The sequence below is a fragment of the Cricetulus griseus genome, chromosome 6 (genome assembly GCF_003668045.3).
Source record: "Cricetulus griseus strain 17A/GY chromosome 6, alternate assembly CriGri-PICRH-1.0, whole genome shotgun sequence".
NCBI classification, from domain to species: domain Eukaryota; kingdom Metazoa; phylum Chordata; class Mammalia; order Rodentia; family Cricetidae; genus Cricetulus; species Cricetulus griseus.
In genome coordinates this window covers 116,674,978-116,702,576 of record NC_048599.1, presented here as the reverse complement: position 1 = coordinate 116,702,576, position 27,599 = coordinate 116,674,978, and the positions used below count along the sequence as shown (strand labels likewise).

General features: G+C 38.9%; 1 protein-coding gene across 1 annotated transcript; it reads right to left on the bottom strand.

Annotated features, from left to right (window-relative positions):
- Positions 1 to 424: 424 nt before the first annotated feature.
- On the bottom strand, positions 425 to 27,122 carry Cytip (cytohesin 1 interacting protein). Its single transcript, XM_027420400.2, has 8 exons — positions 26,949 to 27,122; positions 19,151 to 19,200; positions 18,722 to 18,776; positions 15,738 to 15,840; positions 15,447 to 15,540; positions 12,601 to 12,670; positions 4,938 to 5,004; positions 425 to 891 (listed from the first exon to the last, which is right to left on the bottom strand). The coding sequence occupies exons 1-8, from the start codon at positions 27,120 to 27,122 to the stop codon at positions 425 to 427; spliced, it is 1,080 nt and encodes a 359-aa protein (XP_027276201.1).
- Between the last annotated feature and the right edge of the window lie 477 nt (positions 27,123 to 27,599).

The following is a 27,599-nucleotide window of genomic DNA, read 5'->3' as shown; positions in this document are numbered from 1 at the left end:
AACCTAAAGAAGGCAACCCAATAATTATATCCTGCCACTCTATATTTACACTTGACTCCCAAGAGTTCTCCACTTCTTACATGCATAGTCATTAAAATAAATACTTATGTACTTATGTGGCCAGTGTTAGAATGAAGAGGAGTATTATTACATTATCTAACCTGTAACTTTCTTCCCCCGATGTCTGCTTAGAACTTGAGCTGTACTAGACGAAAAAAAAAAAAAAAACAAAAACAAAAACAAAAAAAAAACCGATATTAGACCCAAAAATAACAATGTAAGAACTTAAAGGTCAACGCTGCTGTGAAAAGGGATGTGAGCTTCTCAGCCAGGCTGTTCTTCCTCACTAAGCCAGGTGGAGCTCATCTAGGCAAGTGGAGCGAGAATTGTGAAACCAGCCCACTCAAATGGTCTTTGCCACCCATCAGAAGCGACTCTCTTCCTCTTCCACTGCACGATGAAGGCCAGGGATGAATTTCAAAATCTGCTTCCGGACACTTCCCCGTCTGCTTTTCCGGGGTAAAGTCCCAAACATGCTTGAGTAATTGCCCTCCCACAAGGGGGATAAGGATCCATTGCTAGTGACACTGATGCTCCGGTTTCTCCTGGAAGCAGCATTCCTCAGAATGTCATCTCCATCCTTAGAGAGAAAGCACTCATCATCGGTGCTGGTCTGTCGGCTGAAGGCGCCCCGGCTGGAGTCCTCAGACACACTTGTCCTGTAGCCGTCCTCACTGTCCATGGTCACAGAGCTCAACCGGCTTTTACAGCTGCTCTCACTGGACAATCGGTTCCGGTCCAGGAGGGCTGGGCCAGGCCCCAGCAGATTTCCAAACAAGGACAACTCATCCAGGTCCATGTTTTCCAAGTTTGGGGAGTTAGCAGCATCTCCTACAATACAGAGAAGAGTCTATTGTGGGATGGAAGTGACCACTAGTCCCTACAGGAAAGCAAACCCGTCTTTAAAGAATACAAGAGGAGAAGGCCAAATACTTTGGCCTGAGTTTTCACTAGCACACATACGGTTAGAAGAGTTTCCCAAACTAGCATCCAAATTTAAACAAGATATTTCATGTGCATACCTTGGATGTGGAATGTGCTCCAAGAGACTTATTATGCGTTGGTGGGAGATGGTGAAAACTGAAAGGTCTGTCTCCTGGGAGGATTTAGGTCACTGGGGACATGGTCTTTCTTGGATTACAACTTCTGTGTCCTGGTACTTTCTTTCACCTGACTCTCCAGCCACCAACAGAGCTCTTTTATTTTATTGAGTGCTTCAGCCATGATGTACCATGATATGCCACCACAGGTCCATGCCTAATGGACTGAAATCTCCAAACTCTGAGCCAAGTAAAACTTCTATTTCTGTAAGCTGATTTAGTGGCAGATAGCAGGTATGAAATCAGTTCAACCCAACTGACACTATGACAGTGTGACTCTATGAACCTCCAGGTGCTAATTTCTTAAATTGTGTAACCCTGGAAACTTTTGTGAAAACGCTCAAAGAAGTGGGGTCGAAATAAATGCTCAGAGAAATGCTCCTCTGACTCTTATTAGCTGTCTTGAAAGAATCTTAAGCTTATTATCAAGTCATTTAAAGTGTATGTAAAAAACCAGTTACAAATCAGACCATGTGCTTATAAAAGGCTTATGAAGTCAACTATACCTTTCAGCCTCAATATTCCCAATTTCCTACTGGAATGGCTGGGAATTCTAGAATGGTGCTGAGCCTAGGAAGCATCTCTGTCCTCAAGCATGTACCACCGAAAACAGAGTTCTATTTGCTTGGCCAAGTTTTTCCATCAATGCTTCATAACCCACAAATGGGTTCCCCAAACTGAGTGATGAGTCATGTTCTCTCCTGCCCCACCAGCTTCTCATCACTCGGTCAGCTAGTGTGCTCAGAAAAGCATAACTGAGAGTGTGAGATGTCAAGCCCTCCACAGGGTGTCCCGTGTTAGTCATCTTTGCTCTCCTGTGTCTTTGCTTGGCAACATGGAAAAGAGATACCTCTCTTACTCCATTTGATCTATGAGGCCATGTGCAGCCAGCATGCACAGTACTTTCCTTTCTGCTACTACAGCCTGCTTGGTCTCATCTTACAATGAGCTGATAAATCTGAATGGAAGAGCAACTGCTTTATGGACCCTCATGTTCTGGGAGCTTCTTCTAGTTCTATAGAAAGCAGATGAATGGACACTCTCAAAAATGTGCAACAGTGTGCTTTTGATATTAGGTCTATTTCATACTGTTCCTATATATGTGGAAACTGTACACACTGGGGTTGCTTGGGAACTATCAGTAGTTGGGGCAAAGGCTTCTGCAATACCCATATCTATGAAAACCAGGAAGTTGAACAACAAGGCTTTAAGGAAGTCTTTGTCACTCTCTATTTTAAAAAAATAACCTTCTGATTCCTCACAATGTAGTCTGATAGACCCAAGCATGATAATAAAGTCCTGTAATGTGAACTAGCATCAGAACGGTGAGGAAAGAGACTTTTGCCATAGCAAAACCCTCTCCCAAAATGACAACAACAAAAGTTAAAAAAAATCATAAAAAAGGAAAAGTAGGCCATCCTGATAACCTGAGGTCAATTCCTGGAACCCATACGGTTAATAGAAGAGTAGAAGGAGAGAACTGACTCTTGCAAGTTGTCCCCTGACCTTCACATATATCCTCTGTGGCACAAAACATGTGTGTGAGTACAAACACACAGAGACAGTATAAATAAATAATTTTATAGAGAGAAGTAACTCTTACAAGTTTCAAACTAGTCTTGTAAAAAAATGCATATCAAATCTCTACAGTGTTATCAGTGTCTAAATGATGCCTTAGTGTTTATAAGGAACCCCAGAAAACAGAAAAATAAAAGACTCTAAGATACAAAGAAGAATATACTTGGATAGATAATTGTTAAAAGGAGACATCAAGGGCTGGAGAGATGGTTCAGAGGTTCAGAGCACTGACTGCTCTTCCAGAAGTCCTGAGTTCGATTCCCAGCAACCATATATTGGCTCACAACCATCTATAATGAGATCTGGTGCCCTCTTCTGGTGTCCAAGGCTGAATGCTGTATACACAATAAATAAAATAAAAAAAATAATAAATCTTTTTTAAAAAGGCAACATCAAATTGGCCAACAGATATATGAAAAATGTCTGGTGTCATTAATTATCTGGTAAGCACAAGTGACTCACTACACTCCCGTAAGGATGCTTATACCAAAAGGACACAAAATCAAAATTAGTGGTGAAGATGTGGGAAAAGAAACAACCCTCCAACATTTAATCTACCATGGAGAATAGTGTAAAGACCACACACACAGACAGACAGACAGACAGACAGACACACACACACACACACACACACACACACACACACACACACCTGCCATATCATATCATCCAGTAATGTTACTAGCATTAAGAAAACAGGATGAGTGTATCAACAAAACCTGCACATTCATGCTCAGATTATCACTATTCACAGATGTCAAAGCATGAGCTCTACAAAGACACCTGCCAACTGACAAATGGAGGGTGAAAATACAGTAATACAGAGTGGAATACCATTTACTCATGAAAAAAAGGAAGAAATTTCTTTATTTGTGTTAGTATGGGCTTGGAGATTGTTGTGTTAAATGAAGGAGCCCAAGTACAAAAACACAAATATGAAAGGATCTCAATTCATGCACTATCTGAAAATGTTTGCTGGTCTAACAGTTGTTGAAAGTGGAATGTTGTTACCAGAGGCTTGGCAGGGACAGAAAGTGGAGAGGTTCATGGAAACTATGATCCATGGGCCCTAATTACAATTAGTTACGAGTGGGACATCCAGTGTGCTTCACATGGTAGGGTGACTATACCAAACAAGAAACTAAACTTCCAAAAGCTACAAGGAAGATATTTTAAGAGCCTTTACTACCAAAAACAGATAAATGTCTGAGGAGCTAGTCAATCTTGACTTAAACATTGTATAATGTCCACATCACATCACAATGTATCACATGACATCCATGACCAGATACAGTTTGTATGGTTCTATGAATCAGTTTTAGGTGATTTTTAAATGGCAGCTTTTTCTGCAAGGTAGTTACTGTTTGAACAAATATTCCAGATGCTAAATAGAGTTAGAGCAGAGTATTACCTAAAGAAGAGATGACCTACATTCCAGCCCAAACAGCTAGTGACATCAGCACATTATTTGTGCATGGACTTCTTTCCTCCTAGCTATGAAGGGCCACGCATGGAATTTCAGTGCTTGGGAGACAGAAGCTTGAGGATGCTACCTTGGGCTGCATAGTGATCACCAGGCTATGTAGGGCTATATAGCAGGACACTGCCACAACCGACCTCCCAAAAGAGATGCCCACTTCCTCAAGTAACACAGCAAAGAGCAAGCTGGCTGACTAGAATCAACTCATTGCTCTAAATGTGTAGACAGCAATCACTGCTTACCATCATAATACTGTTATATGCCTGTCTTGGTCCTGAGATTTTCTGTATAAATGTAACCAATACAATTTGGTAAATGGTTTGCATGCTACCTATAAAGGATCCAGCCACGCCAGTTTGAATAGCCTCAGCCAGAATCATTTCTAGAAATCTAATTCATTGGCTGGTGTGGTAGATAGAAATAGCAGGTGATGTTATCGTCAGCTCTTCTGCAATTGTTGATGATCACCTATGGCAAGTGTGTCCATACATGTTTTTATATGATTATGCACTGTGTGTGGAGAAGGGAGTGTAATTTGACACACCCTCCTCCAAACACACAGGTCACCCAGTGTTCATCGCAGCAAAATACAGACTAGTGTCTTTCATTGGTGCTAACAAGACATTTACCGTAATAGTGATCATCTTAAAATATTTGGAGGTAAAAATACTGAGAGGGTGCAATGAGAATGTGGTTTCCTGACAGGAAATTGAGCTTACCATGCAGCAGTCGCTGTTCCTGTAAGTGCAGAGACCTGAACTCCACCCATTTTTTCTTCAAGGTTTGCTGTGAGAAAGATGGGGGGGAAAGTTCTGAGTCTTAGGAAATCCCAAACAGGCAAGGCAGTGGAGACCAGCAGCATGGCCAGCCACTGCCATTCTTCAGACTTCTGCTGAATTACAGAGGATATTAGGAAAACTGATTTCTTAGGACCAACAAATCTTCTCTTCACAAAGAAGAAAACAGATGAAGTTTCATTTCAAAAATATAGAGCTAGATTGCTTACATTTGAAAGTGCTTATTAGCTGTTTCCACATGAATGATATAGATAACATGGAATAGAAACTGAGTAGTTAACAGATGAAAAGTTTGGAGCAGCAACTAAATGTTAATCAATGCTTAGTATATACCATCATCAATCAATGTCTGGGCTCCGAAACAAACCTTTTATTGGACATCTACCTAGAGCACACTTAAGCACCCTAACTGATTTGTTTTGAGGTGTCACCTCATGTAGCCCAGGTTAACTTTGAAACTTGATATTACTATGTAATTGAAGGTGATATTGAACTTTGGATACTCCTACTTTCAATTTCCAAGTACATGCCCCACCATGTCACTTATGAGGCTCTAGGGAGAAATCCCAAGGCATGGAATATGCTATGCAAGCACTCTACCAACTGAGTTGTATCCCCAGCCCATACCCTGCCTTCACAGCTCTTCTCTTGGCTGCTGTGGAAAATGAAAAGAGTGGCCATCATGAGAATGAGGAGACAAGCACAGAAGGCCTGGCCTGGTCAAAGGAGGTCAAAGCCAACTGGGACAAAGCCATCTGGAAAGGCAGGTGTAACATGCTCACTCTCCTTCCTGTTTCCTGCCCTCCCCATTTCACCTGTGCCTTTGCTATTTTAGGTCCCCATAGCAAGGCCAGCATGTGACTGCAGCTCAGACTTGCCAAGGACATTTATCCATAAGAATGCGGCCTAGTTGGAAAAGAGAAGTACTTTGTACACCACCTGGAGGGAGTAAATGATGATTCTAATACAAAGATTCTTATAAATGTACATTTGAAAGGAAATGGGAGAAAGAGAAGAAAATAAAGTCTCAAGAACATCATTAAATGAGTACACAGAGCAGGGGGTCATTCCTCAGTCTGTAGAACACTTAGTTTGGCTCACAGAAGCATCTGAAGCAATTCTTTGGCTGTCAAATAACAAAAGCAGCAAATGCTTAGCTTGGTTCATTGGCTTTTCTTTCCTAACTGTGATATCATTCACCAGCAGTCATAGGAAGGCTGGCTGTATCAGTCATTGTGATTGTCATTTCGTAAGTTTATAGTTATGTGAGGATCAGACTCAGAGGCTTGAGGTGCGGCCAGAGCTACTGTATGTACCTACACATGTCTTCCTTGCTAAATACATTTGTCTCCTACTAGAGAATAGAGCAGAGGAGAGGAACAGGATGGGCTATTGGTCAAAACTAGAAACACAAAGACAAAAATGTTGTCTTTCTGAATTTAGTTTTCAAAAGTACATGGACAGAGCTTTCTGAAATGTTCATATTTGTGACAGAAGGTTTTAAGATTGCTGGTTTGCCTGTCTAACTTAGTCATCTTAATGTGCCATGACTTACACCAAAAAAAAAAAAAAAAAAAAACACCATTATAAAGAAGAGACACAGCAAACAGAGTGACTATTTTCAATCTGAAACTGATTTCTATTATCCTCAGGGTTGTTTCTATCTGTGTCACTGCCATTACAATCATACATTCAATCATATCTAAATTTTCTTTACCAGATGAGTGTTAAAGCACGCATGGATCTGACCATATGCTACCACGTTATGTCACTGGACCCATACATGGCAGCTGAAGGAATGGATGGAAAATATTGAATAGATATACAAAGGAACAGCTTCCTGAAAACAACCCTCATCTATCACATGTTGAGTTGGTTCCAGATTTGTCCCTAGTATTTTCCATTCTATGTAAATATAAATAACATTTCTCCTGGCACCTAACTTTTTCATTGTGCTCTTACAAATAATGTGCCATTAAATTTCATAATTTTGTTGTAGGCCAGAACATAAAATGTCACTGAAGCAAAATATTTCTCTAGGTATATAATAGAACTAGTAGGTATCAGAGATACATTTAAAACTAGGTCTTTTAACTAGTTCACTATTTGTGCTAAGCATCTGAAGCATAGGTTAAGATAAAGGAAATCCCTGAAAATGTGACTCAGAAGGGACAACTTCTTCCAGAGAAGAGATTGGGGCTCCACCCAGTCTTTGCAAATAGGATGCAAAATGAATGTCATTGTGCAGAGGGGAAGCCAGCCTGACTTTAGTTATAGGTCAGGTCCAGTCATCTCTGCCTTGAGGGACTAACTACAAGTCTCATCATTGCAAGACTGGATGAGAGACATGAATGCAAGATGCTAAACAGAAATGAACTTCAAAATATGTCAGGCAGAAGCATCAAAAGTTAGCTAGGAATTTAGATTCTGTGGTAATATGTGGATTCAGTGTGTCTATTTAACACAATGAACTCAGCCAAATTTCCTTCATGACAGATGACCCCTGGCTGAGCACCAGGTACTACGAAAAGGAGGCTGACAAAAGCTGCTAGCAGCTGGAGGCTGACATCTTGGGAGACAGGAACACCGCAGGGCCTCATGATCTTAAATGGACTGTGCCTTTACTCTCTGAGAGAGGCAGTCAAGCTGCCAGACCTGGCCCTGCAAGAGGAGCTTTGAAGCTCTGAATGGAGGGAACTGTACAACTATCTCATGGAGAAAAAGAAGAAGCTGACACTCAACCTGACAGCATCCACAGAAAGGCATGCCACTCAGGACATGGATTCTCTCTGAGCAAAAGAAACAGGCAGGCTCCAAAACAGATACCAAGTCAGAATTTATAAATTCTGATAGAAAAATGAAAAAAATAGGATCAGTGTCAGTGTTTATTAGCACAAAGAAGTTGACAGAAATGATATCAGATAGATATAAAAAGGAATATTTTGTCAATATAGTGTAAATCACCTTTAAAGCTAATTAGAAAAACACATTCTATATGGAAGACAGATAAAAATGATGCTACTGATGTCATTGTTAAGGAAGACAAATCAAAAGACCCTAATGCATTTCTAATACAACTCCACAAGGGAATAGGGGAAGTAAAAAGGAAAATGCATCCAATGAAATGGTTTCCCCAGAGCTAGAGTCAAATGTCTGCAGACATAAAGATCAGTGCCAACTTTTAAACAGTATGAATTGAGTCTGTACCTAATTAAGTTATAGTCAAACGTGACCAGAGAGGGAGGGAGAGAAAGACACACACACACACACACACACACACACACACACACACACACACACACACACACATACTCACATAGAGGTGAGAGGGTAGTATAATTTGAAAGTACTCTAGAGAAAATTGTCAAGAGGGAAAAAAGCATGAATATAGAATACATGAAAATGAGGACAAAAATCTTAATATGGCAGAGGTTTAAATGTTACGAATAAAAGTTTATCAGGCCCTGTCAAATATTTGAAATTTAAAAAACTTCATTGACCAAAACAGAACCCACTAAAGCTGTTATTTAGAAAGAACCTTTGAGTAGTTTTACTAATAATAAAGAAATTGAAACCATGGTTTGGAAGTATTCCCTCCAGAAAGAACCCCAAATCCTGATGATGCAGATGCTATTAAAAAAAATTCTACCAGAGAACAAAAGAGGAACAACCCTGCTCATATCATACACTTAGTAAGTTGAACACTGAAACATAAAAAGGATCCTGAGAAATAAAAATATAATCAATCAGAGCTATTTTAAAAATTCACCAACTGCTGCAAAGTAAGCCTAAAAGAACATAAAATAGTTGTGAATCTCAAGGTAACCATGTTGGATTTATGTTCAAAAATAAATGGTACTTTTACATTAGAAAAAATACTTAGCACCATTCACCATACAGACAGATATTTTTAATAAATCCTTGAAAATAATTTCTTATTAGATGCATGAAAAAGTATTGAATAAAATTTAATACATAAGCATCATAAAAATGTTGTTTAGATGGAACATTCTTGAACCTGAACTGTATTCATCAACAGATCTCATTCCTAAAGTGTAAGATCTGGAAGAATCACCTTAAAGGACAAAATAAGGGTGCCTATGATTGTTTCCCTTATCTTAAGCAAATCTTAGCCCAAGAAAATAGAGCAGAGAAAAAAAGGAACCAGTTCCATTTTGTACAATTATTATCCTTACAGAGCACACCAAATAATATACAAACAACTTAAGGGAGACTATAGGGTCTAACAAAGTGCTTGATTATTAGCCACAGCATAAAAATGATTGATTTATACCTATACATTAGCCATAAAATTTTACCTTTATAAAAGAAACCCATAATAAATAAAATTATAAAGTGGTGGCACACGCCTTTAATCCCAGCACATGGAAGGCCGACTCAGGTGGATCTCTGTGAGTTCGAGACCAGCTGGTCTACAAGAACTAGTTCCAGGACAGCCTCCAAAGCTACAGAGAAACCCTGTCTCAAAAAACAAGACAAAACAAAATAAAATAAAACAAAAATAATAATTATAAGGTAGAAAGGATAATACAACAAATGACTATATGACCTATATGTGTGAAATTATCAGATTTTATGAAAGATGCATGGAAAATAGTAAAACTGTTAAGATAACTTGGTGGGGGTTAGGGTGAGAATAGGAGGAGAAAAGTGGGGAAACTGTGACTTGGATATAAAATAAGTAAATAATTAAAAAAAGATACCTGTGGTAGTTTAAATGTAATCGGGCCCCATACACTTTTAGGGACTGGCACTACTAGAAGTATGGCTTTAGTGGAATAGGTATGACCTTTTTGGAGGAAGTATGTCACTATGGTAGCAGACTTTGAGGTCTCCTATACTCAAGCTATGTCCAGTGTGGATAATAGTTCACTTCCCGTTGGCTGTGGATCAAGATGTTGATCTCTCAGCTTCTTCTCCAGCACCATGCCTGCCCATATGCCATCATGTCCATCATGTTGATAATGAACTAAACCCCTGAAACTGTAAGCCACTCCAATTAAATGTTTTCCTTTATAAGAGTTGCTGTGATCATGGTATATTTTCACTGCAATAAAAATCCTAACTAAGACAATAAACTATAAACAAAAAATGAAATACCATGTAATATTTAATATTCTTGGCACCGACTTATCTATATAAAATGAAATGTCAATTAAACCTGTATCATTTACTCATGGAACTTGACAATTTGACAGATGATCAACAGACTAACATTGTCCAATTAGATATCACAATTTATAACAAACTGAGTTAGATATAAAAGATAAATTAACCAGTAGACCACAATGGAGAATATGTGAGTAAATATGGCCTTACATGAAAATTATTTTAAAATATAAGTTCTACAGCAATTCAATTGAGGAAAAAAGCAAAATATAAAAATTCATTATATTGGGAGAACTTCCTGTGCATATGGAAAAAATCAAATTATTCCATACTGTGTAGTATATGCAAATAATATTTCTAAATGAATTAAAGACTTCAATATGAAAAAGAAAAAATTTTAATGTAGATGACTGACAACTGATCAATGTTTAGGGAGTCATTTATAAACAAATATTTCAAACGTTTTCAAAGAACTGAGGAGACAAAACTTAGACCTCATTAACCTAGAATAGTTTCAATCACCTAGAAACCAGTTCTTCAAGTGTAGCAGAGAAATATAAGAACATTTCTGGAGAGATCAAATGGTCATAATTTAATAAAATAATTTGCAAGAGTAAAATGAAGGAGCAATGAAAGCTCACCAATGAGACATATTGGTTTATGTTTTCACTTCAAGCTATTCATAATAAAATCTCACAAAATGATAATTGATGAAATGCTCTAAAGTAAATAATGAGAAGATGTGTTCTTAAGTATATATTCAAAGTATATTAAGGTCCTACTTATAGTCTAGAAGAGAGCAGTGATACTGAAAGGCACGCACACTAGTAGTTAAAACTAGGTAATTATGTACATTAAAATTACAGAAATTTTGTTAAAATTATGTTCGAAGAGTTATAAATTGCTGAAAAGCATTTAGTAGTGCTTTACTCAAGTAAGCACTGCATCCCAAGAAATAATAATGCATTATTTTATGTAACAAGACATAAAATCAAGAGTCTATTTATCATATACGTTTTTTTAAAACAAAATACCGAGGACTAAACATTTGAAAGAAGATGTTCAGCAAGAGTATTTGCTGTTTACAAAAACAAATTAAATTTTGGAAGTTTAATAAACCTAAATATAGCATAAATTACTTACTACCTCTCTAAAAATGCAATAAAAATGATAGAAGCCATTCTTTAAAGTGAAGAATAATACAATACTTTATAATATATTGACGATCCTAGCCAATGCTATATGAGAAGAAAAGTAAATTAATCGAATAATTGAACTAAAGATAAACATCAAAGGATTACCTTTTATTACCTCGAGAATACATTTGAAAATGCATGAAGGAAATTACTCTGGAGTATATTAAGTATAAAATAAAAATGGGAAAACTTATATTCAAAGTAGGAAAAATGAAAGCCATAAAGATTTTAATTGTTCTCATGTATTCTACTCTAAAATTTAATTCCTATCAAAATCTGAGCAGAGAGGATTCTTCAATGATTTTTTTAATTGATCTTAAGATTCATGGGGATGGACACTACTGCAAGAATGTCAAAACCAATATTAATGAAGTTTGCTAGTGAATTCATGGTATAAAGGAAAGATTCTAGGTAAACTATAAATACAGTGAACTGTTCCCTTGAAATCTACCACTAATAAGTGTACTGCTTCATGAGAAAAACTAAGGGATGCAGATTTTAACAAAGTAAAAGTAAATAGCTTGGTTGTAGCCAAGCCATCTCTGCGTAGGCTGCTCCATTGTCCTACGGGGGTAGTACTAGGATCAGGTGGCCAGTTAGGACCTGGGAGGAGTCAGGAGCATCTTTGACTGACTCTGAGTGTCTGGAGTTCATAACTTGGAAGGCTCACCAACTTAGAGAACTGATATTTTGAAAACCTTCAAAGAGTCATGCTAGGGAATTTTCATTGAGCATCCTACATTAGGCACTGTAACCTGTGACCTTTTTCTTTCCTTCCAAGCCAGTAGTGTGTTTGCCAGTGGAGGCAGATTCAAGGACAGCCACAGGGTTGGTGGTAAATAGTCCATTTTCAGAATGGTTTGGGAAGAAAGGACGCAAAGGACACTGGGAAAGCAAAAGTGATGGGCCTGCCAGCACTCAGGGCTCCTTTTTTCCTCCTTAACAAAATGTAAATCAAGAGTGATCACAGGTGCATCAATGAAATCCTTCTTCAGGTAAGTTGCCGTCCCTGAAGATGCCTTCCCTGCTGGCATCTGAGCCTCATAGACTCTGAATGAGGAAGGAAGAGGGTGATTTACACATATTCACAGTCTTAGATACTCCTGCAGAAGTAATTTTGTGGCCCTTGACGAGTCAGTAGTTTAGATGCATCCTGACATTTCCCCTTCAAGGGCTACCTCAGTTCCTCAGATAGATCATTATTCTACTCCTCACACATTCAAGGATGAGAAATAATGTGCTGTGTTAAATCAAATTACCTTTAAAGCCTGCAGCTTTGCTTCAAGCTCTGCTCTCCTGTGAATCATTGCTCCATTAAGAGTCTCTATCCTGCTTGAAGAGAAGGGAAAGGTGGGGGTAAATAGCAGATCTATGCCTTCCAAGAGGTCCCATCCTTATGAAGCACTGCATGCGAAGGGCAGACTGTACTAGAAATGCACTTTTCCTAAGGCTCTCCACATGGAGTGTGGATACTTGAGTGTATGGACCTAAGCCAAATTCCCAACAACCCTGGGAGAGAGAAAAGGGGATGATAAATTGTCTGACAAAGAGTATATGGAAAGATCCTGGCTAATTTACAAACTATAACTTTTCTAGAAGACACTATGTGCTAATGGTGGTTACACTCCACCAGAATCTATTCTTACCTGAACTGGCTGAATAATCTCAGTCATTTGGTGAATATTCACTGGTCATCTACTATGAGCCAAACAGTATCTCAACAAAAATAGTATTCAGGACTTTCACTATAGAGGGCTCAAAGTGTTGAAACAGGGAAATTTTTCTGCAACCTCATATGACCTTTTCATCTCAAAATCTTTAGTTTACAAATGGCTGTCCTAGAATTATCAGTTTAACAACATTCTTCTTGTCCTACACCAAAGATTTCCTAAAAATAGGAACCTTGTTCTCCCTGGAGGTGGTTTGTTTTCACTGTTGTTTTGGCTACAAATCATCCAAGTACAGTAGCTAATTTCACCTTTGGATCACACTCTTAAGCATTTTAAAGTATTTGTTCTAATTCCTTTTGACTGCTAAATTGTAATTATATTCATGGAAGTTTGAGAAAATTTAAAGACGTGGTAAGAGCACTATGTGTGAACTACTTTTCCTCTATTCTTCCAGAATCAGACCCAACATAATAAGATGATAGTACAAATACTGTCTGATTGCTAGTGGAGATACTCTCTGCTTTGTGGACAATAGAATCATTAGAAAGCTGCGTAAGACTCTCGGCCTTGTTCTAGCCTATCTAAGCAAGGGATGTGTGGAGATGGGCCCTTCCTTCAGGATTTGTTCACACGATCTTACATTCTCCCAATCTGTTTATTTCTAAGAACTATCTCTAACTTTATCTATCTGTGGTCTTCTTGCCTTCTTGCTTTATCTGTGGGACATATTTTTCTGACTCTAACCAATAGCATTTTGTCTATCTGGTTCTGGGTTTCTTTGAGGGACGAGCTTTCCTAACTTTTTTTTTTTTTTTTTTTTTGGTTTTTCTGAGACAGGGTTTCTCTGTGGCTTTGGAGGCTGTCCTGGAACTAGGTCTTGTAGACCAGGCTGGTCTTGAACTCACAGAGATCTGCCTGCCTCTGCCTCCTGAATGCTCTTAAGAACTAAAACTAAGAGGATGGGGTTCAGCTCTACCATCATCAGTCATCTTTAAAACTGCCTCAACACATCCATCCCAAACTTTCTTTGAAGTATCAGTGAAGAATTTAGTGGAGTCTACTGGTAGCTCACGATGAGCAGCTGTAACTGGCAAGAGCAAATCTGACATCCATGCAGGTTAGATTCTGTTGTCACCCACTACTCAGCTGAGCACAACTAACCCCTCCTTACCTCAGGCACTTCCTGTACTTAAAGGAATAAACTCAGGCTTAAAAAGAGGCTATGAAAAAAATGAATTAGGTAATGTTGAAATGACCTAACTCCGAATAAAATCTAAATAACTGGCACAGCAATGCATCTCAAGTTCTGATGCTTGGTCAACTGTGACTTCATCACTCATACTTTCTCTCTAATCCCCCAGCCACCAATTTCACTTGTCCTCGGGGTTTGCCAAATCCACTTCCAAAGCTCAAAGACATCGTTCTTTACCAACATGTTCCTACCAGGAGTTCATATGACCATTTCGTCCCTCTGTTTAGTCTCAGCGCTAATCATACATCCCCAGAGTGGAGCACATTGAATACTGAATCTCTCCTGGCCCTTTTCTTATTCAGTGTTCTCCAGTGTTGCACTATTCTCCTTTCTTATAGTGGTTACCAATAACTTCAATTTTAAAATTTCAGGCTTTTCTTAGAAATTTTTAGAGTTCTTCATTCTTTATTTTTGCCTCTAGAATATACACAGAGATAAAAACTTAATATTTGCTCAGTGTATATGATTTTAATGCAATAATACATTTGATTATAGCTGCTTATTAATATCTTATTGGGTTCTTGGGAACAAATAAAAGCAAGTTGAATGCTGTCTATTTTCTCAGGTAGTTATGATGCTGTGAATAGCAATGGGTGTTCCTGTAGCTATATCACCTTCAGATTTTTAAGATCAATTTCAAAGATTAATCTAAATTAATCCCATTGAGCAGCTGGGAAGACCAGTGCCATTCTGATAAGCTGAACATTAGTACATGTTACTATGTACATTCCAAGGTGGGAAAAGTTAAGGAAACAGTTTTTCATTATTCTATATGGAACAGTAACTGGAAAATCAAGAGGCTTGAGAAATATGAGAGATAAAAAAGGTGTTATAGCTGAAAGATTTATGAACCTTGGAAATGGGACCAATTTCTCTTGGTCCAAAGAAATATGTTCCTATTTTCTTGAATCAGATATTAAAAATACATTAGTAAATTATGTCCCTTCTAGAAATCACCTTTGTCTAGTGACATTCCCTGACTTCAGACGTTGACAATATATTCACGATGCATGGTACCTAGAGAAACAACAGGAACCCGTAATACTGTCTGTGCCCGTCCCAAAGCTGTATATGCTGCCCCCTTCATGTCAGTCACAGACAAATAGCCTATTCACTCACCCCTAAGGCATTCTTAGACACCAAAATATCTTTGAAACCCCACAGCAACTAAGTGGATATTTACGTTAGCAGATTTCCTGATGATCGGATCAGGTCAACCACTTGTTTGTGGGTAAAGCCTTCTGTGCTCACACCATTGATATTTGCAAGGATGTCACCTGGGAGATGCCAAGAAAAACAAGTGTTTTATTAGTTATTTAAACAAAGCCTCCTGACATGGAAATGAAGACAAACAAGCACGTTCCAACCATAGTGTCACTCAAGAAAATTCAAAGCAGCAACTGCTTCCTAACCTTCACTATCAAAGAGCTTCTTGCTATTTAAATGGCTTCTAGCATGAGCAGAGCTACATTACCAGCTTGCAGGCCTGCACAGTGAGCTGGGCTGTCTTCCTGTACTTTGCAGATCATGGTGCAAATTTCCGAGGAACAGATGTTCTGGTTCTGGAGTCTGTAGGTCTATAAAATGTAAGTGGATAACATAGTAACTTTTCAAAAAAGTCAACAAATATTTATTAAAACATAAACTCATGCCAGCAGCATTAAGTGACACAATAGGTAAGTGCAAAGGACAACTGTTGAAAAGCTTTCCTCACTGTACACTGAACTGAAGGTACCAATTTTGTAATTCCAGCAGATAATTGGCAGCCAATTCCATTCATAAAAATACATCTGGCATGAAAAAGAAAGTGGGATGCAAGTATCTCAACATGGTCTATTTTCAAGCCCGAGAGACCACCTGACACTATCACTGTGTATTTATTAAGAAAAAAATAAGTTTCTTGTTTCTCAACATGATTAAACAATGGTAGCCACGTGCAAAGAAAAAGATCCTTGTGGGCCATGCAGGCTAAGTAGGCATTGGAAGAGAGTATGAGATACAAAATGTCCCATAGGGAGACAGGCCAACACTAGTTATAGTAAATCAGTTCTGCAAATTACAGTCTGTCCTGTGTTTGTTCTAAGTACTCTAATTGGCCCGATCAGTTTCATTTCCGAGTGCACAAGACCCCTCCTGCAATGAACTCCCACCAGTTCCTCAGTCATCCAAATAAATAAAAAGAGACATGCTTACCCAGGTGTCTTGGTTTCACATAAATAGTTCAGTAGTACTGGGTTTTATTGTTGATGTTTTCAGTTTTTGCTTCAAAATGTATAAAAATACTAAGGAAACATTTGCTACATATAGCACTCCCATAACTTCAAGCAAGCATGCTTTCCTATTTAATGCATTTGAATTGTGGGGTAGAATTCCATCTAGAAATTCAGTGTTTTGAGTTGTCTTTTAAAGATCTGATTACTACAAATTAAGCCACATGAGAGTATTGCTTCCTTCTAGAGAAACCAATGTCTGAGACACCATAATCAGTTGCATGCAGATCTCTTTCAGAGCTAACCACTTGGCTCTGTTAAATGCTGAGAGATTTTTTTTTTACTCAACCATAATGCATTTAGAACCCACTTTTTGAAAAGTAGAGCAGCTTTAAGTAGCCTATAACACAGGCCCCTCCTCTATCAGAAGCCTTTTTGAGAGTTTCCTGTCCTCAACCACACCACAGCTGAGCTCCTTCAAGAAATGGAAGCCAATCTCATTCATGTGCTACAGAGACAAAGACTGAACTGATACACCTTTGAGAAATCACTGTTCTAGCAATCCTCATCAACAGGGAGACCCGACCTTCTTTCCCAGGTGTCAATGTATGCAAAGCGCAGGGGAAACACTTTGATTTATATAGCTGAAGATTTGGGAATCAGAGATAGAAAGGCAAAATCCATGAAGGCTCAGAAAAGATTACTTGGTCAAATAATATTCCCTGTCTCCCACCCACAACTCCAATCCATGTGTTTCTGCTGACTTGGCAAGAAATTGCCAAGATACTCCCGCAAACTGTTGACTTCTGAGGTATCATGTGTGTGCCGTAGCTCAGAGGTTGAACCATCAGGTCTCATTGAGCTCCTGAGGTCTCATCTCTCTGTGGCCTGTTGTCCAGTAATGATGATGTTGACTTTGGTTCTACACACACAATTGTGGTGAGAGAAACAGAAGGAAGCAGTCATATGTTTCCCACCAGAATGGGAAAACAAGATGGGCAGGCACTGAGGACCCTGTTTCCAGTTTGCTACCACTGGGCATCCTTGACGAGGCAGTGATAGACATGCAGTATCTCATGCAGGATTCCATAAGACAAAGACAAATGGCTCATGTGATTTGGCCCATCTTTTGAAGAAAATTATGCCTCAGGTAAATTTAAAGTAGGGAGCTCAGAAAGCAGAAACCCTTCTCCCACTACTTCCTTGTTTACTCCATGTTGTTTCTTTACTCATAGAACATGTTTAACATAGCAGCTTCCTGCTCCTGTTGTAAAATATACACTAAGCTTCCTTTTATGGGGTTGATATCACACCAAAGTTTTCTGAAAGCCGCACTCACAGGAGCTAAGATCTAAAATCTGACATATAGCATAAAAATACGATTATGCAAAGCAGATGGAAAAGAAATGCAGAAATGATATGGAAAAATGGAGACATGGGTTGCTACTACCAACCAAGGCACTTAATTAGACTGTAGTCCACTTGACTCCATCCACCATATTCACAAATGTAATCATAAAAAAGACAGGCAACAAATAAATGAAATTCTTGGACAGCCACATTGAAACCTATGAATATCGGCAAAAACTCCCCACCAGTGGTTTTCAAGTAATAAAGTGCTATTATCTTACAATCAGTGTGTGTGTGTGTGTGTGTCAAAGTTCCGATTTCTTGTTATACCCAATAAGAAATGTTTAGTCTCTGTTATGACATATGTGGATTTTATAAACACAAATATGCCATCAATTGGTATTTATTTTTATTTTCCTTTTTATTTTTTGAAACAGTGCCTCACAATGTAGTGCTAGCTAGCCTGGGACTCCCTTCCTGCCTCTGCCTCTCATGTGCTGGGTGAATTTAAAGCCATGAACCACCATGCCCAGCTCAAGTATTAGAATCTGATATACATACAGTATGAGGATATAATTATATGAAAATAAATTTCTGTAAAATGTCTTTTGTTTTCTTTTTTTAAGGTCCTGAAGTATCAGACGTCTATGTCTGGGCCTATCCTGAAGACTGAAGTAACTTGTCACAAGGAGCAAAGTGCATCTCTATAGAAACAGAAGTCTCAATGTTTTCTCTCCCTAAAGTACTTAACATACTGAAAAGCAGCCACACACTAAATAAAGTCCAGTGTCCGTCTTCAATCTCACCCTATCCTAACCTCATTGTTCTTTGCAAATATGATGATGTAATTAGTGTCTGTTTTTTCTTTGGAAATCTAGAATGGTTACAAACTGCCCACCTGAATTTCAAATCCAAATGCTCCATTGTCCTGCTTTTCCACAGTAACAAGCTTTCTGTAAGAAAAAAAATTAAACTGCATAAATAACAAATTATCATATTTGGCATGTATTTGGCATTAACAATTACTGTTACAATGAAAACTCGCTTTCATTTCTGTAATTGTAGTTAGGAGTATGTATGTACATTCTTGTGTGTTTGTGTGCCTGTGTGTGCACATGTGTGGTTGTGCATGTTTGTGGACATGCACACATACTGGAGCACTTACAGTCCTAAATATCTTGGACAGAGACTTCATAAAAAAGAAAAGGGAAGCAAGGGAGGAAAGGAGGGAGAGTGGAAGAAAAGGAAGGGAGGGAGGAAGGAAGGAAGGAAGGAAGGAAGGAAGGAAGGAAGGAAAGAAGGAAGGAAGGAAGGAAAAATCTCCTACCTTTGAGACCAGGAAAAGTCACCTAGAGAACTCGATCTGGCCAAAGCAAGCTGAAAAATACAAAAAAGCATACAGTTATCTCAAGGTCTTTAAGATGCATTCGCAACTGTTCTGGGTCACAAAGGACTTTGTTCTTCATCATCATCCTGGAAAACTCATAGATAAGATTAGTAATGTCCAGTGTCTCATAACAGCAAAAGAGAGTCTGGGAGAAAAGGGACTCCCAGAGGTTCTGTTGAGATGAGGAGAAGCTCAGATAGTAAGATACTGTGCAAGGAGAATGTTCACTCTCTATAGCAGAACTCCGAGCTTCCAATAATTGCTTTGTCTAACTCATGTTTGTGTTAACCTCTCAAAATGTGCTTTAGCAATTTGCAGCCATACTGAAACACCCACTCATAAAATGGCATGAAAACCACACAGTCCATATTTTCTTTAGCTGCTTGTGAAATGCTTATATTTACTATAACAGTTTAACATGCTACTCTTTTTTTACCAGGCTAAGATAATCTACAAAGAATGAGCTATGTGCAGAAATATGGTTCGAGGCACTGGCAAAATGGCTTAGTGTGTAGAGATGCTCACAGGCCTCACCATATAGGTTTGATTGGTGGGAGGGGAGAACCAACTCCTGCAATTTGTCTTCTGACTTCTTAATGCATAGTATTACTCGCACGCACGCACACACGCACACGCACACACAAATAATTGGGATAGAAAATAAGAAAAAATTCAGAAAAAAAGAGGGAGGTACTCAAAACCCCACTTTTGATTATGATTTATTTTCATAATAGTTTTGGAAGACTGTAGTGAGATTTCCTGCCAAGAAGCAAAGAAACCTCATAATGCTATAAACAACATCACATTAACTCGCCTGCACATTTTGGGAAAAGTGATATAATCATAAGCTTCTGGGACATACCCAAATTCTTACAAAGAGAGAAAGTCAGCAAAAGGGAAGACCTTTGTTTTAAGGGACTATGACGAGTTTTAGTTTTGATTTCGTTTGCTTAATAAATATTTAGTAGATGCTAATTATTAATTAGTCTGTTCCTAAATATTGTTCTAGGAACTCAAAACATAACATTGTGTACCTAATTAAGCCATAATATTTTTAAAATAATTGTTTATTTTTATTTTATATATATGAATATTTTGTCTGGATGTATGTGTGTACTCTGTGCATGACTGGTGTTTGTGTATGTAGAAGGACCCAGCAGATCCTTGGAAGTGGAATTAAGGGCTGCCTGTCATGAGCTTCCACGAGAGTACCAGAAACTGATTCCAGGACCTCTACCAGGGCAGCACATGCTCTTAATGCTGAGCCATCTCTCCAGCCTATAGGCCATGGCATTTAACTGCTAACACAATGTAATTGTCATTTATAAGCAAATAAGTAAAACAGTAAATCAAGGCAGTTGATATAGATAAATAAAAATAATGTGAGGATAAAAACCACACACAGAAAATACATAGGAGAAATTAATGCACACAGGACAAGTTCCACAGAAGCTTGCATTACCATAAATTCAAATTGTCAGGTACCAAATGCCAACAATTTCACAAATTTTCTGGAATGCCTTGGTGTTAAGAATTCAGCCACCAGTCACTATATATAATAGAGAGATGATGTCATCCCACAAACTTTGTGTAACAACTACATTGTCTTCTTTGTCAACTATACCTGGATTCATAAGCAGAAGGCTCAGACCCCAAATTATTCTGTAGGCTTATAATAACTTTCTAATCATGATTTATAAGAACTACTTATAGGATACCTATAGCAATTTGAGTAGTCTGTCATAACCTGATTTTGTGTCTAAAGTATTTAATGTACATGCCTACACACTTGTGAGCACACACACATACACACACACACACACACACACACACACACAGAGACAGAGACAGAGACAGAGACAGAGACAGAGAGAGATTAACAAGAATGGGAACTTTTCAGTTACATCAGAAGACTGCATCCCAGTGAATGGGAGTAAAACTCATGCAAGCATCTCACCCTTACAGTGTGTTCATTTTTCTTGATCTGTTTTCATTATTGCTATCTCCTTGGATTTCACCCTTCATTCAGATTGTCAAATACTTAATTCAGCTTTATTTAATTCTGTTAACTCTAATCACAATTAAAGGGTATGTGTTTGTTAAACATTGCTGTTGCTATTATGGTTTATCATATCCCTCCCATTGCCATCCACATGGAGGTTTATGTGTGTCCATATGTACACATCTATATGAGGAGCATATTTGATCAAATGCTTCGCTTCTTCAGTTAACCATCTGTATGCTTTGGGACTCTGGGGAAATACACTGGTTTTACTTTCCACCCTGGTGCTTCCCACGAGGCCTAGAGTAGAGTGTAACTTTAAAAATAGTAAACCAGACAGACAGAACTGAGCCTCAGTGCCATCTGTGACTGAATGATGGTGAGAGACCCCAAGTAAAATATTCAAGTTCAATAGGATTTGCTAAGATCTTCTTTAAGTTTGTCCTTCATTAAATTAAAGTTTCATGGGAAAAATTCAAAGACAATTTTTAAAATATAGGAAAGTCTCAAACATGTAGAAGGATTTTTTAGAAAACCATCAAGTAGTAGAAAGAGAGCTAAGAGAATCAAAGTAAAATAGTGGCATTTTAATATCTAAGGCTAAATAAACAAATGTTAACAAGAATTAATCAATCCTCAAGAATTAACCAATTGGCAAGAATTCATAAAATGTCTGACTACTACAATGTTAAATGCCACTATCTTAGACCCATATCCATATAATTGATAGGGACCTTAGGATTTCCTCAACCTGCCTTTTAAGTGACAGGTTATTTTGAATAGATTCAAATCTAAAATATTTTAAGCACACCAACTAGATCAGACTTCTCCATACAGAAGAGATTGTTCCTCACATCTCTCCTTGTATCAGTTCTGTGTAGCTTGCTGGCTAAGAACTAATGAGGAAAACTCTCGTGGCTGATATGTTTGGGTTATTAGTGACACAAAATGTTCAGACAAAATCAGGTTAGAAATTCGTTTCCTTCTGGACTGGTAAAGAGATGGTAAACAGGGAACATATAAATACAGAGCAATTTAAATACTTTAGCTACCATCAAACTCTCTGGTGGTGGGGTGGCCAGCAACATCTTGACACAGAGTCTCCCTGGTTTTGATCTGAGCTGTCCAAGTGATGATATAAAAAGAAACTCTCAAGGCTCTGCCTTGCTCACCTGCAAAACTGCCTGTTACTTACTTGGAGTGTTCCTAAGGCCTCATCAAGCGTCTTCTGAGCTAGATGCTGCCTCTCTCTAGCATGCATCAGTCCTATTTGAAGATGTGGCCTTGGAGTAGGTGTTGCCCAGACAGACTGCCCTCCTAGCCAAAGTCTTTCTGAGTTGTAGTGATGGCACACACACAAAAAAGAAATCATGAATGGAGAACTGGTGTGCAAATCACAGCATATGCTGGCAACAGCTGTCTTTTATTACACATCATCTAATATGAGAAGTCTAGCTTTAGTGTTTTGGCAGGCTTGAAAGCCACACATTCGGCTCTAACTACAGCAAACGAGACTTCTTAGCTTCTTCCTAGCCAGAAGTCTAGTGATGTCTGGGGCTGATCTTAGGAAGGTTCCTCTGCTTTCAGGGAGATGATTTAAAAGACAAGGCATTAATATTCTACACACAATGTCCCCAGCTATGCAGTGATTCGCAGGTCTTTCTTTAGTGGGAAATCAAGACCAAACACAGCAGCTGTCAGTGTGCAAAACAGAGAGGAAATCGGAAACATGGCTTGATGGTGAACCCTCCTCAGAGCAGCTCAGAGACCAACACAGAAGGCACTTTTGCTTCGAAGGCAGACTTGTGTTCTTGTCCTGGCTCTGTGTACTCATTTCCTGCAAAAGTTGTGGGTGTGGTTAGGAGATGGTACAGACTCAGAGGGGTGCTTTTTTCTTCTAATACTTTGTTTCGAATTATGTCCTTGGCTCTTTCCAATCCCCTGCCTATCTCACTTTTATTCCAAACTTTTTCATGCATACATCTCTCCCCATCTTTTGAAAGTCAGAGCATTATTATAGAACAAACCATCAAACTTTCCAAAGACACAACAGAAGAATGAACTTCAAGTCAACAGCTCAACTTATAATACCCTTATGGGAGGTGAATACCATGTTCCAGCTTCCATGGAAGGTCTGATTACAGCCCCACACCTCTTTTTAAAGAAGAATGGTTGGGGATTAGCCCCAGCATAACACTGTGATATTGATGCTGTCTAATAAGATTCTGGCAGATGTACAAAGAATGTCCCTATGGATGGAAACCAAGCCATAATTATTCTCACTACAAGCATTTAGCACCATCCCTAACTGAAATTGTATGTGAAACCAGCTTTCTACAAGGTTCCTATTTAGCTATAATTTCACCACTCAAAAATTAGACAATGACAGTTTGGGTCTAATTCATAGTCGAACTTCACACCTGTGTGCCAGACTACTGGTTCTCACTGCCAAACTAGGCAAGAGCCACCTTCATCCAGCCAGGCACAATTTCTACCCCTGGGACATGGAATGCTTGCAAGACTTCCCTTCTCTTCTATCAACCTCCTTCAGGGTTTTATATTGCAGGGACTTTGCCCCAAAAAACTATGTTCAAAATTAGAAGCATCACTGGTGTGTCTGGCACTTCCCACCAATGCAGGTACTGAAATAATACGCACACACAGAAATCTATTTTTAAGTAGTTCTGAATGCAAACACCCTGTGGATTCTGAAGCTGAAGCTGAAGCTGAAGCTAGAAGCTAGCCAGATATAGCTTTGCAGAAACCAAAGCCACAATAACAAGAAGTATGAATGTTGACGTCAGCCCTCAAACTGTTGAAAATAACAGCAGACAGAGGAACACCTGCCGCTGCTGCTACTATTACTTCACAGGAATCCTGAAGCAGACAGTTCAGTCAGTGCCAGAGGGTTGGGGTTTTGTGGTTGCTAATGTTGTTTGCTTGCTTTTCTAAGAAAACAATTAAAAATAACGATTGTTTGCTAATTAAATTTTAATTGCTCATTAATATTAGCTAATAAGTAAATGTCCAGGTGGAAAATCATAAAATCTTGGCGTATATACCTGCATATCACTGACAGTGATTATGTAGAACCACCAGGGCATGCTCCAAATGTTTGGTTTAGAAAAAGGGTTTTGTTAGTTTTTAAAATTCTGAGACAGAGTTTCTCTGTGTGGTCCAGGATGTCCTGGAACTCACTCTGTAGAGCAGGCTGGCCATGACTCAGAAATCCAACAGCCTCTGCCTCTCAGGTGCTGAGATTAGAGGTGTACACCACCACCACCAGGCCAAGAAAAGGTTTGAGAATAGGTGAACTATATGACACAGTGTGTTAAAGAATACAAGAAGGAAAAGAGAAGAAATACAGAGGTGCATGTACATAAGTTTCTCGTATAGGAAGTCTGTGTGCTCACACATTTTTATATGCCGAAATCCCTCTTATGATTCCCTCAAATAATCACCCAATGCTACTGGTTGTCCTTCTCCAATTCATACTATCTTCACTCAGGCTTAAAAGCCAGATATGCCTCATCGGTTTTTGGTTCCATTGATTACCAAGTCTTTACCTTTCCTCTCCATTGCTTCCTTCCCTCTTTCTCCAACTATTGTAAAAGCCCTTCCATCAACATGCCACTTTTTAGAATGAAGTTCCTAAAATCCACAACATCTCAAGCCTATTCAGTGGCTCTGGATGCTGGTCCAATCATAGTCAGCTCTTTGCATCCATTCATGCAACCAACTGCAGATGAAAATACTCCACAGAAACAAAACACTGCATCTGTACTGAACATGTATTATGTTTCTTTACTGCCATCATTCTCCAAATGATATAATGTGACAGCTATTCATACAGCTAATGATATTGACTTAGGTAGGAGCCCTGATACTAGTAGTTTATATGCAAATTGGCTTCCACTTTATATCAGGGACTCCTGCATCTGTGGTCTTTGATTTTCATGGGGGGTGGTTTTAGAACCAACATGGATAGCAACAGTCAACTGCACCGCCTTTTCAGTTTACACACAAGCCTGTCTCTCCTCTCTCCTCTCACCTCTCTCTCCTCTGTCCTCTCACAGGGACACTAGATCTTCCTGACACACCAAGCACTATGTGACTATGCAAACATGCCCCCAAGGCCCAAGGCCCAAGAGTCTATGCCTCAACCTTAGAGAGTTTCTTGCTTACACAGACTGCAGGATGGTTTGCAGAAACTTGTTACATATCTGCTGTATAATACCTGTTTATTCTCTCCCTAAACTGGAATCCTCCAGGAAGGAAACACATCCTTGATTTTTTTTTACCTTGCAAGGGTCAAGGATGATGTAATGCCTGAACTGAAAAGGAGATGTGGAAAGATCTCACCCTTGATGCAAAATTAACAAGTTGCTTTCTTGATAAGTAATGTACCCAGAGAGCGAATCATAGGCTAAACAAATAACAGAATTTGGTTTAACAGCTTCATGGCAAATAGAAACAAAAATGGACTGTTCTCTATCTGGAATCTGAGTAAAGATGTTTGATATTTGATGATAAATGGATGCAGATGTTCATCAAACTTTGTATCATGAGACTTTGGATTGACAGTGATAACCAAATCTTGACAAATAATTCCATCATCTTCTTCACTGAGTAAGATGCCAAGGAATTGGTTCACCACATCACTGAAAGAAGAACCGGCCTCTCCTCTGAGCTGGGATGCTGTAATGCTGAAGTTAAAAGCATTCTGAGGAGAACATGATGCACACAAGAATGCAGGCCACAGAGCTATACTCTCATGCTCTCAGTCACCTCTCAACTTCTTGTGCACAACTGTTGTATATAAGTCCAAGTATACACAGTAATCCTTATAGCAATTTATATGATCAAAATATACGGGGGTATATGGCTAATTAAAGACCAAAAATTCACAAGAAATTCGTATACACATAGATTTGTCTAAGTGGGTGTTCATCTCTAAAGAAATTTTATGCAATAAAAATTTCTAAACAGCCTTTACTGAGTGCCTACTACCCTGAACATTTCCTTACTTAAGGAACAGAGAATTCAAGAATGATGTTTCTGTTGTTGCTTCATCAAATGAATGCAATTTTATGCAACAGCTTCTTTTTTTAAAGGACATAATGTGAGGGTGGCTGGCAACTTGCTCAAGATGCCACAGCTACTGAGAAGCCAAGCTGGGTCTCCACCCAACATTTATCTCCCCCCATAAGCCTTACTTCCCAACATCCTCTGGTTGAGTCAGTGCACAACTTAGTTGACAACCTTTGTGTTCCAGGAGATGTCTTCTCTTGATTGGAAACTAATAGGACTACCAAGGCCTGGAGGTGAGATGAGAACGGAGAGAGTCAACAGAGACACTGAGGGCAAAAGCCTGTGCTCAACTGCTTCATTAACTTGAGCACATCCTTAAATTAAAAAGAAATACTTATGTCTTACTTTAAAAAAAAAGTGACTTTTTCCATCTCTGGACTGCTACTCTATCTCTGTGGGGCCTGTCACCTTCTTCCTCACATGTTCTCTCTCAGTCATTAACTCCTAAGTAAATTGACTTCCTAGGCAGAGGTTGTTCTCATGGGAGAAAAGAATTCTGTCTTGAATAAGAACCAAAATGCCTATTAAGGATGAGGAGTGAAGCCAGGAGTCAAGGAATTTATGGAGCCATGCAGGAAGGAGCAAGTACCACTTTCAGCAGTAGTTAGACAAGCGTGAACATTCTAGACAGAAGGGCATTCATACCTGCTTCCGTCCCCGAGGCAAAGTAGCCACAGTATCTGCCAGCATTTGAACCCTTCTGCTGTCTTCCATTGTGAGCGGGCCTGTGAGTGTGGAGTAGGAGCTGTACGAAGAATCAACATAGTACTCCAAGTTGCCATTGCCGTTCTGATGCTGTAGAAGCCTTTGCAAAGACATTGTGGACAAAGATTAATCCTGCCAGCACATGCTGCAGGGACCTTGCAGGAGGGAGGAAGCAAAATGCACAACCCTCTGACACGCAGTCAAAAAAGTAGCAAAGCAGAAAGGACCCATGTGACTACTGTGGTTTGAGGTACAGTTACACAAACCCTATCTAGGAGTTCACTCCCACTCCTTGGAGCTCCTGAGTGAAGCTGGTGCTCCTTTTCTACAATTAAAAAAGGCAGGGAGGAGGGAAATCAGCTTACTTTTTTCTCCCTCCAACAACCAGAACACTTAGAATTTGATACTCTATGCTTGGGTGTATTCAAAACAGAATTTTCCACTTTTTAAAAGAAAGGAAAAAGAACCTTGCTCAAGTTCTGTCATTTATTTCCTACCCATACCCTCAGTGCACAAGGTAGACAGCACAAACGTGTGTAAGCATCACACATGCTGGTCATGTTGTTTTCCATAAAGTACTTGCAGTGTCCC

What these genes read in the sequence shown, in the direction of transcription:
- Cytip (XM_027420400.2), bottom strand. Translation starts at nt 27,122, where the DNA reads ATGTCTTTGCAAAGGCTTCTACAGCATCAGAACGGCAATGGCAACTTG. An exon ending in GACTTTTCCTGGTCTCAAAG is followed by an intron (nt 18,777 to 19,150) that starts GTAGGAGATTTT and finishes TTTTTCTTACAG; the next exon opens with AAAGCTTGTTACTGTGGAAA. An exon ending in CTGTGCAGGCCTGCAAGCTG is followed by an intron (nt 15,541 to 15,737) that starts GTAATGTAGCTC and finishes GGCATCTCCCAG; the next exon opens with GTGACATCCTTGCAAATATC.